The sequence below is a fragment of the Boleophthalmus pectinirostris genome, unplaced genomic scaffold, assembly GCF_026225935.1.
Source record: "Boleophthalmus pectinirostris isolate CB_2022bp ecotype Guang Dong unplaced genomic scaffold, ASM2622593v1 HiC_scaffold_14, whole genome shotgun sequence".
Lineage (NCBI taxonomy): Eukaryota > Metazoa > Chordata > Actinopteri > Gobiiformes > Gobiidae > Boleophthalmus > Boleophthalmus pectinirostris.
The window spans coordinates 36,066,202-36,077,289 of NW_026571047.1; the positions used below are offsets into that span (position 1 = coordinate 36,066,202).

Consider the following 11,088-nt stretch of genomic DNA (forward strand, 5'->3'; position numbering starts at 1 on the left):
CTATTCTGCGCTGAAGTAGGCGGAAACCGTTAGCAAGCCACAACTAGCCACAACTTCCGTAAACATAGAGCACGCTCGCTGCGGTTGACGTCATCGTGTCCTCCAGTGTGCATGTGGGACACTTTCGGGCCGTTTACCGTTCACACTGGAGTCACGGACAAGTCGCATTTAATTGGAAATGTGAACGACCTCGCAAAAACATCGGATTTCACAAAAAAATCGGAATTGAGCGTTAAGCCCTGCAGTCTGAACGGAGCCTTAGTCAGACAAATGTTTCCTTTTTGGTTCTTCCTGTGGATCAGTCCTGCCCATCACCTTCACCTTTCACTATTTTTCAATTCCGTTGGGAAGAGAAACAGTTTGAACGGAGGTTTGAGTCACACACATCTGATTCACTTTTGCATTTATGGAGTTCACAAACACATTTCTCGAGTCGTTTTCCGCTGTTAGGATCCAACAACCACACAATTAACGATGTCCGAATCCCAAAACTAAAATATGACAATATCAGAACCAGAAACAAAAGTGATATGGTTCAAAAGACTTGAAAAGATCGACTTTGACAATAGACACATCCCACTGGGAAAACAAACATGGAGGTTTTGATGCTCACTTTTTCCTAAGATCTTTCCCAGTGTGAATTTCGCAATGAGCAGAAGTCCGAGATTTGTGATGCGTCTATTAAAGTTTCATGTAAATGTGGCAAATGTGAAAAAAATCATTGGTCCGATTTAAAATCCCCAGAATTCAATGCGCCTCATCTTTGAATTTTTAAACAATTGAGACATTTTTTCTCGTGGTCTCTACCCTCAGATTATCCTGGAGGTTCTCACCCGATGGTCGTCTGCGTCTCCAGCGAGAAGAGGAAGGCGGCGGTGAAGCTCCTGACCTCGTACACGCAGGGGTCGGAGGTCGGGTTCTGGACGTCCCCGTGGGCGATGGCGATGACCCAGAAGAGCAGCCCGAAGAACATCCACGACAGGATGTAGGACAAAGCGAAGACCAGGAACATCACCCTCCAGCGGATCTCCACCAGCGTCGTGAAGATGTCCGTCACCAGGAGCAGCCACTCCTCCGGAACGTGCCGGAAAATCACGTTACCTGAGCCGTCTTTACGCACGAACCTCTGACGGGAGCAGGGGGCGTGGCCAGAGGGGGCGGGGGGCGGGGCTTCAGAGGAGTTCACGGAACAATACTGAGCCTTGGACATCCTGGAGGAACCTGAGGAGACACAGAGGAACCTGAGGAGACACAGAGGAACCTGAGGAGACACAGAGGAACCTGAGGAGACACAGAGGAACCTGAGGAGATACAGAGGAACCTGAGGAGACACAGAGGAACCTGAGGAGATACAGAGGAACCTGAGGAGACACAGAGGAACCTGAGGAGACACAGAGGAACCTGAGGAGATACAGAGGAACCTGAGGAGATACAGAGGAACCTGAGGAGATACAGAGGAACCTGATGAGATACAGAGGAACCTGAGGAGACACAGAGGAACCTGAGGAGACACAGAGGAACCTGATGAAATACAGAGGAACCTGAGGAGACACAGAGGAACCTGATGAAATACAGAGGAACCTGAGGAGATACAGAGGAACCTGAGGAGATACAGAGGAACCTGAGGAGATACAGAGGAACCTGAGGAAATACAGAGGAACCTGAGGAGATACAGAGGAACCTGAGGAAATACAGAGGAACCTGAGGAACAGGTTTCTGGAATGGACTTGTTTTAGATGAATATTTTGATCTAAAATGTCCAAATTATAACAGAATGATCTGGATTTAAACCAGGACTAGACTAGTACTAACCTGGTCTGAAACTGGACTAACCCAGATTTAAACGAGAACTAAACCAGGACTAAACTAGAACTGAACTAACTCAGAATTAAACTAGGTCCAAAGCAGAACTAAACCATGACCGAAGCAGTAAACATGAGAAATTATGAGTTGTAACATTAGGACTAAACCAGGACTAAACCAGGACTAAACCAGGACTACTAAACCAGGTCTAAAAGGAGACTTGATGTGTGCGGAGAAGAGGCCTGGGCCAGAGTTTGATGTAAAGTTCTAAATGATCCGAGTCTTTCCCGTTTTTCTCGTGAACCTTCACCACAAAAAACACAAAACAGAATCTGAATAATTTACTGTAATTTCAAAACAACTTAATTTTTTTTTTCTCCGATTTCCGATCAGACGATTTGGATTTGGTCCGAACGCACGAGGATTACAGGAAAACCAGGGAACGCCCAAAACACGAGTCCAGACCTGAGAGACCAGGATCAGTCCGGGTTCAGTCCAAGTTGAGACCTGCTCTGGACCTGGTCCGGTTCTGATTTAGTCCTGGTCAAGTACAGTTCAAACCTGGTCCAGACCTGGTTCAGACCTGGTCCAAACCTGGTCTGTTCAGACCTAACCTGGTCTGAGACCTGGTGGTCACCGGTTCTGATTTAGTCCTGGTCAAGTACAGACCTGGTCCAGACCTGGTTCAGACCTGGATCCAGACCTGGTCCAATGGTCAGACCTGGTTCTGACCTGATCCAGACCTGGTCCAGATATGGTTCAGACCTGGTCCAGACCTGGTTCAGACCTGGTCCAGACCTGGTCCAAACCTGGTTTAATCTGATTCAGACCTGGTCCAATTCTGGTCCTGGTCCAGACCTGGTCCAGACCTGGTTCAGACCTGGTTCTGACCTGATCCAGACCTGGTCCAGATATGGTTCAGACCTGGTTCTGACCTGGTCCAGATATGGTTCAGACCTGGTCCAGACCTGGTTCAGACCTGGTCCAAACCTGGTTTAGACCCGGTCCAGACCTGGTCCAAACCTGGTTTAGACCTGGTCCAGACCAGGTCCAGACCTGGTCCAAACCTGGTTTTGACCCGGTCCAGACCTGGTCCAGACCTGGTTCTGACCTGTTCCAGACCTGGTCCAGACCCGGTCCAGACCTGGTCCAAACCTGGTTTTGACCCGGTCCAGACCTGGTCCAGACCTGGTCCAGACCTGTTCCAGACCTGGTCCAGACCCGGTCCAGACCTGGTTCTGACCTGATCCAGACCTGATCCAGACCTGGTCCAGACCTGGTTCTGACCTCATCCAGACCTGGTCCAGACCTGGTCCAAGACCTTTCCAGACCTGGTCCAGACCTTCCAGACCTGGGACCTGACCTCGTCCAGACCTGGTTTAGACCTGGTTTAGACCTGGTCCAGACCAGACCTGGTCCAGACCTGATTCTGACCTGGTCCAGACCTGGTCCAGACCTGACCTGGTTAGACCTGACCTGGTTTAGACCTGGTTTAGACCTGGTCCAGACCTGGTCCAGACCTGACCTTCTGACCTGGTTTAGACCTGGTTTAGACCTGGTCCAGACCTGGTCCAGACCTGGTTTAGACCTGGTTTAGACCTGGTCCAGACCTGGTTCAGACCTGGTCCAGACCTGGTCCTGACCCTGCTGAGGTTCTGTTTGAGGATGTTCTTGTGGTTTTGGATTATGATTTTCCATAATTTCTTTTTTCCGGTTTCAGTTGACGTCAGAGCGAATTAAGAAAAAAACTGTTCAGGAAACGAGAAAAACACTCCACCAAGAAATGTCCCACACTGGAGCTACTACTACTACTACTACTGACTACTACTACTGCTACTACTACTGCTACTACTACTGCTACTACTACTACTACTACTGCTACTACTACTACTACTACTACTGCTACTACTACTACTGCTACTACTACTACTACTACTACTGCTACTACTACTACTACTACTACTACTGCTACTACTACTACTACTACTGCTACTACTACTACTACTACTGCTACTACTACTACTACTGACTACTACTACTACTACTACTACTACTACTACTACTACTGACTACTACTACTACTACTACTACTACTACTACTACTACTACTTGTACTTCTGCTACTACAATTACTACTAATACTACTACTATTACTATTACTACTTCTACTTGCATTATTACTACTTCTACCTCTACTTCTACTACTACAACTACTTCTGCGATTACTTCTCCTCCTACTACTACTACTACTCCTAATACTACTTCTACTACTCTATATCTCTACTCCTGTTTCCTTGTTTCCTATCTCCTAGTTTGTTTCCTGTCCCCTCGATGCCTATCTCCTTGTTTCCTTTGACCTTCTCGTCCTCCGTTACGTTTGTTTGTTTGTTTTTCCCACACTTCTTTTTTCCTTCACTGATTTCCGTTCATCCACAAACCGCAGAATTACACTTTCACAGGAAGGTTCCTTCATTCTCTCCATCCCTCCCTCCCTCCATCTCTCCTCCCTCATCCTCCTCTCCCATTATCTCCCTCTTTATTTCTCTATTTTCTTTTTCTCTCCCTTCCTCCCTCTTTCCTTCCCTTCTCTCTCTCTCTGTATCTCTTCTACATCCCTCTTTTCTCTCTCCATTTCCCTCTCCTCTTCCCTCCCTCTCTCCATCTCCCCTCTCTCTTCTCCCTCTTTCCCCTAACTTCTTCTCTTTCTCTTTCTCCTCCTCTTCCTCCCTCCATCTCCCTCTCTCTTCTCCTTTCCTTTTTCCTCCTCCTCCTCCTTTTCCTTTTTCTCTTCTCTCTCTCTCTCTCCCCTCCTTTTCCCTCTCCCTCTTCTCCTCCCTCTCTCCCTTTTGTTCCTTATCTGCCTCTTTCTTCTCTCTCCTTTCCTCTCTCCTCTTCCCTCCCTACCCTCCCTCCGTCTCCCTTCTCTCCGTCTTTCCTCTCTTTCCCTCTCTCTCCTCCCTCTTTCCTTTCTCTCCTTCACCTTCCTCACCTCTCCATCTTTCCCCCTTCTTGTCTTCCTCTCTCCCTCTCTCTTGTCCTTTCCCTCCCTCTCCTCTTTCCTCTCCTCCTCCCTACTTTTCTCTCCTCCCTCCCTCTCTTTCTTGTCCTTCTCTCTTGTCCCCTCTCTCCCCCTCTCTTTCTTTCTTGTCCTTCTCTCTTCTCCTCCCTCCCTCCTCCTTTTCCTTCTCCTTCTCTCCTCTCCCTCTCTTACCCCCCCTTCTCCCTTTCTTTTTTCTTTCTTCTCCCTCTCTCCTCTCCCCCTCCCTCCCTCTCTTTTTCTCTCTCGCCCCTCCCTCCTCCTCCCTCACTCCCTTTCTTTCTTTCTTTCTTTCTTGTCCTTCTCTCCTTCTCTCTCTCACTCCTCTCCCTCTGTTCTCTCCTCCTCCCTCTCTTTCTTGTCCTTCTCCCTCTCTCCTCTCCCTCCCTCGTTCTTTCTTGTCCTCCTCTCTCCTCTCCTCTCTCTCTCCCTCCTTTCTCCTCCTCCTCCCTCTCTCCCTCGTTCTTTCTTGTCCTCCTCCTCCCTCTCTCCCTCGTTCTTTCTTGTCTCCTCCTCCTCTCCTCCTCCTCCCTTGTTCTTTCTTTCCTCTCCCCTCTTCCTCATTCTTTCTTGTCCTCCTCCTCCTCCTCTCCTCTTTGTTTCCTTTCCTCCTCTCCCTCCTTCTCTCCCTGTTCTTTGTCCTCCTTCCCTCTCTCCCTCGTTCTTTCTTGTCCTCCTCTCCTCCTCCTCCCTCTCTTCTCTCTCCTCTCTCTCCCTCTCTTTCTTGTCTTCTCCTCTCTCTCTCCTTCGTTCTTTCTTGTCCTCCTCTCCTCTCTCCCTCGTTCTTTCTTGTCGTCCTCTCTCTCCCTTGTTCTTTCTTGTCTCCTCCCTCCTCCTCCCTCTCTCCCTCTTTCTTTCCTCCTCCTCCTCTCTCCTCCTCCTCTCTCCCTCCTTCTCTCCTCTCCTCCTCTCTCCCTCGTTCTTTCTTGTCCTCCTCCTCCTCCTCTCTCCTCTCCTCCCTCGTTCTTTCTTGTCGTCCTCTCTCCTCCTTGTTCTTCTTGTCCTTCCTCCTCTCTCCTCCTCCTCCCTCTCTTGTTCTTCTTGTCCTCCTCCCTCTCTCCTCCTCCTCCCTCGTTCTTTCTTGTCCTCCTCCTCCCTCTCTCTCCTCCTCCTCCTCGTTCTTTCTTGTCCTCCTCCCTCTCCTCCTCCTCCTCGTTCTTCCTCCTCCCTCTCTCCTCCTCCTCCCTCGTTCTTTCTTGTCCTCCTCCCTCTCTCCTCCTCCTCCCTCGTTCTTTCTTGTCGTCCTCCTCCTCCTCCCTCGTTCTTTCTTGTCCTCCTCCTCCCTCTCTCCTCCTCCTCCCTCGTTCTTTCTTGTTCGTCTCTCTCCTCCTCTCCTCCCTCGTTCTTTCTTGTCCTCCTCCTCTCTTCCTCCTCCCTCGTTCTTTCTTGTCGTCCTCTCCTCCTCCTCCCTCTCTCCTCCTCCTCCCTCGTTCTTTCTTGTCCTCCTCCTCCTCCCTCTCTCCTCCTCCTCCCTCGTTCTTTCTTGTCGTCCTCTCTCTCTCCTCCTCCTCCCTCGTTCTTTCTTGTCGTCCTCTCGTGCCTGTTCCGCTCCATTAGATTCCACTTAGCTTTAATGACGTTCCGTTCCGTGTGTTTCTTCCGTGTTTTTCCGTGTTTGACCACAGCAGGTCAGGCCCCGAGGCTCAAAGGCACAAGGGCAGAACAACGGAGGGAGGGAGGGACGGAGAGATGAAGGGGGGGAAAGAGAGAGCAGAGAGAAAGTCAGGTTAGAAACAGAGAGAGTGAAGGAGGGCGGAGAAAGAGAAAGAAGAGAGAGAGAGAGAGAGGAGGTAGAGGAGAAGCAGGGGAAAGGGCAAAGACAAAAAAGAGGAGAGAAGAAAGAGAAAAGTGAGAGAGAGAGAGATTTGTCAAACCCATGGACTGTTTATTTAAATGGACAAATGTAACGTGAAAGTCACAGCTTCCAAACAGGAAGTGAACATGGGAGCGAGGGCTGGTATCGTTAAGAAGTTGCCGATACGATACACACCTCGATACACAGGCCACGATACGATACATATCTCGATACAGTGCACTTTCTATTTGATATGATATATTTCAAATCAATTCAATACGGTTCAATAAAAATAAAGTCTAAATCATGTCTATGATACTAAAAGTGTTTGTTAAACCACTTCTTCTTGTGCAAAGTTCATATGAAAACACAAACATTTTAATCATCAAAACAGTGAAAATGTGAAATGTGTCGCATAAATGAGTTTCCTTTCACTCCACAAGCAACAAAACTGTAGCTGTAACAAAATAATTTAGTAAAACACACCTAAAAATACTCTTGCTGATATATCGATACAGTAGCTCATGATATCGATACTGTGTCATCACATTAAAGATACGATATATCGATATTCCTAATGGGAGCACTTCCTGCTCCATCGACTCTGACCGAGTGGAAACTTCACAGAAAAACACAATTATGACTTTTAATCTTAGAATTATGACTTTCTGTGAGGCTTCTATCAATCCATTTTCTTTTGTTTATCTGCAGTCGGGTCTCGGGGGCATCAGTCTAAACAGGGACTCCCAGACTTCCCTCACCCCAGACACTTCCTCCAACTCCTCCTGTGGAACCCTGAGGTGTTCCCAGGTCAGTCCATAGACATCGTCCCTCCAGTGTGTCCTGGTCTTCCCCGGGGCCTCCTCCCGGTGGGACATGAACACCTCCTGAGGGACACGTCCAGGAGACATCAGAACAGACGTCCTCCCCTCAGCCGCTCCTCTCCATGTGGAGGAGCAGCGGCTCTACTCCGAGTCTCCTCACTCTGTGTCTCTAATGGAGCGTCCAGACACCGAGCGGAGGAAACTCATCTGTGTCGCTTGGATCAGGAGTCTCGTCCTTTCGGCTCATGACCAGAGGTCTGAGGATTTTCTGTGAGACTGGTTCGGTTCGATTTTTTTTATTTGGTCTGTCTCAGAATCGAGTCTTCTCGACTCAGACTCTCGTTCACTTTGTTTATATTGAACAGTTGTGGCTCGTCTCTCTGCACCTGCTGCTGTGGCCTTCAAATTTGCTCTTAAATCTTTGCATTAACCTCTTGAGACCCGACCCATGTTTTGTCTGTGTGTGCATTTTTATTTGTCCTTGATATGTGTGTGTGTATGATGTGTGTGTATAGTGTGTGTGTGTGTGTGTATAGTGTGTGTGTGTGTGTGTGTGTCTGCTATAGTGTGTGTGTGTGTGTGTGTGTATAGTGTGTGTGTGTATAGTGTGTGTGTGTGTGTGTGTGTGTGTGTGTGTGTGTGTGTGTGTGTGTGTGTGTGTGTGTGTGTGTGTGTGTGTGTGTGTGTGTGTGTGTGTGTGTGTGTGTGTGTATAGTGTGTGTGTGTGTGTGTGTGTGTGTGTGTGTGTGTGTGTGTGTGTGTGTGTGTGTGTGTGTGTGTGTGTGTGTGTATATGTGTGTGTGTGTGTGTGTGTGTGTGTGTGTGTGTGTGTATAGTGTGTGTGTGTGTGTGTGTGTGTGTGTGTGTTTGTGTGTATAGTGTGTGTGTGTGTGTGTGTGTGTGTGTGTGTGTATGTGTGTGTGTGTGTGTGTGTGTGTGTGTGTGTGTGTGTGTGTGTGTGTGTGTGTGTGTGTGTGTGTGTGTGTGTTTATAATAATCTGGTCTGGTCTGTGTTTTGTGACACACTCCTGAGTTTGTTCTGTAAACACTGAAGCTCAGGGCACAACACGAGACCACGACTCAAGAAGTACTGCAAATGTATATAAGTACACACAGTATATACACACCGAGACATACCACTACTGCAGTACTACTACTATTACTACTACTACTACTACTACTGCTACTGCTGCTACTGCTGCTACTGCTATTAGTATCAGGCACTGTATACAAAATACACACATTGTACATTTGGTTCAGACCTACTGTAGACCTAGACCTACTTTAGACCTGGTTTAGACCTGGTTTAGACCTGGTTTAGTTCCCATTGTTCTCTTTGATCCTCAGACAAAGGACATTCACTTTTGTTTGTGTAAATTCCCTGAGCGACAAAAAGAAAAAAGTGAAATCTGAGAAAAGTTTTAACAAACAACAAAGAATAAAAACAAAGGACTGAAACAGGTTAAAACAGGATTAAAACAAAGTCTGAACCAGCGCTGAACTAGGTGTGAAGTCTGAACCAGGACTAAACCAGGACTGAACCAGGACTAAACCAGGTCTGAACAGAACTAAACCAGGACTGAACCAGGACTGAACCAGGTCTGAACTAGAACTGTATTATAATGTATATATAACGCAATAAAAATATAAAAATTATGATTTTACTCAAGCAAATGTGAAGATAGTTTTTTACATTATTAAAAAAAATAATGAAATGTTGTAAAATGTGAATGATCCTGTGACATCTTCACAGTAGACGTCCGTGTGAGTCTCTGTGTGACTCTTTGGGCAGTGATGTTTCACTCGCTTCACTGTTCACTCTGTTCTGAAACTGTGCACGTGAACACTGTGCACGTGAACACACAACACATGCACGTGAACACTGTGCACGTGAACACACAATACATGCACGTGAACACTGTGCACGTGAACACTGTGCACGTGAACACTGTGCACGTGAACACACAATACATGCACGTGAACACTGTGCACGTGACACTGTGCACGTGGACACTGTGCACGTGAACACACGTGAACACACGTGACACACGTGCACGTGGACACTGTGCACGTGAACACACAATACATGCACGTGAACACTGTGCACGTGAACACTGTGCACGTGACACACAGTGCACGTGGACACTGTGCACGTGAACACTGTGCACGTGGACACTGTGCACGTGAACACAACACATGTGAACACTGTGCACGTGGACACTGTGCACGTGGACACTGTGCACGTGGACACTGTGCACGTGCTTGATGTTTTACACACATATTTTTATCTTTGTGCATCAAGTAAATATTTTACGTTATATTTTATATATTTTATATTTGTGTTATTGATTCACTTTGTTGTTTTTAAATATGTTATATAAATTAAATGACTTGACTTGACATAAATTCATACAGATTATTTTTATCAATTGTTCCCATAAAGTCCATAAAGTTTTTAGTCCCACTCAAGTCCCCATTTAGTCCTGCTTAATCCTGGTTTACACCTGGTCTAGTCCTGCTTTAGTCCTGTTCAGACTTGGTTAAGACTTAGTCCTGGTTTAGTCCTGCTTTGCTTTAGTCCCAGTGTAGTCCTGCTTCAGTCCTGCTCTGGACATGGTTAAGACCTGATTAAGACCTGATTTAGTCCTGGTTCAGTCCTGGTTTAGTTCTGGTTAAGACCTGAGAAAGACCTGATTAAGACCTGGTTTAGTCCTGGTTCAGTGCTGGTTAAGTCCTGCTTTAGTCCTGGTGTAGTCCTGGTTTAGTTCCTGGTTGTAGTTCCTGGTTAGTCCTGGTTTAGTCCTGGTTTATCTGGTTTAGTCCTGGTTTAGTCCTGGTCCTGGTTTAGTCCTGGTTTAGTCCTGGTTTAGTCCTGGTTTAGTCCTGGTTTAGTCCTGGTGTAATCCTGGTTTAGTCCTGGTTTAGTCCTGGTTTAGTTCTGGTTGAGTTCCCGTTGTGACTTTGATCCTGACCTAAAGACGCGTCACAGTTTGTTTTGTGAATTTTTAAACAGGAAATATAAATATTAAAATTAAATCCACAATTTTTTCTGTTCAGATTTGTTCAAACTTCGTCTCTGTCCCACAGGAGGGTCTTACCTGCAGCCTCGGTCCAGACTTAGTCCTGGTTCGGTCCTGGTTCGGTCCTGGTTTGGTCCTGGTTCGGTCCTGGTTTATTTCTGTCTCTGATCACGTGACGTCTCTGGATCGTCCTCTTCTGTCCGACCCGACCGGACTACAGTGACAGGCGAGTGGGGCAGGTGAGACAGGTGAGTGGGACAGGTGAGACAGGTGAGACAGGTGACTCTTTAGCCCCGCCCCTTTTTGTCCAGGTGAGCCGCGAGGTGTCCAGGTGAAGGAGGCGACTCCGAGGGACACGGGACGACTGACAGGTCCCTGAAACACACAGGTGAACAAGACAGGTGAGGTCTGCAGGTGAGGGGGCGGAGCTAAAGGAAGAGGAGGAGAGAGAGAGAGAGAGAGAGAGAGAGAAAAGAAGGGAGAGAAGAGGAGGAGTGTGTGTGAGAGAAAGAGAGAAGGGAGGGAGAGAGAGGAGGGAGAGAGAAAAAGAAGGGAAAGAGAGGAGGAGTGTGTGTGTGTGTGAGAGAGAGAGAAGTGAGGGAGAGCGAG

General features: G+C 47.5%; 1 protein-coding gene across 1 annotated transcript; it reads right to left on the reverse strand.

Annotated features, from left to right (window-relative positions):
- Positions 1-829: 829 nt before the first annotated feature.
- On the reverse strand, positions 830-10,826 carry LOC129407825 (inward rectifier potassium channel 16-like). Its single transcript, XM_055149963.1, has 2 exons — positions 10,558-10,826; positions 830-1,221 (listed from the first exon to the last, which is right to left on the reverse strand). Exon 2 carries the CDS (start codon positions 1,208-1,210, stop codon positions 830-832), a length of 381 nt encoding a protein of 126 aa, XP_055005938.1. The 5' UTR covers positions 1,211-1,221; positions 10,558-10,826.
- Between the last annotated feature and the right edge of the window lie 262 nt (positions 10,827-11,088).

What these genes read in the sequence shown, in the direction of transcription:
- LOC129407825 (XM_055149963.1), bottom strand. Translation starts at nt 1,210, where the DNA reads ATGTCCAAGGCTCAGTATTGTTCCGTGAACTCCTCTGAAGCCCCGCCC.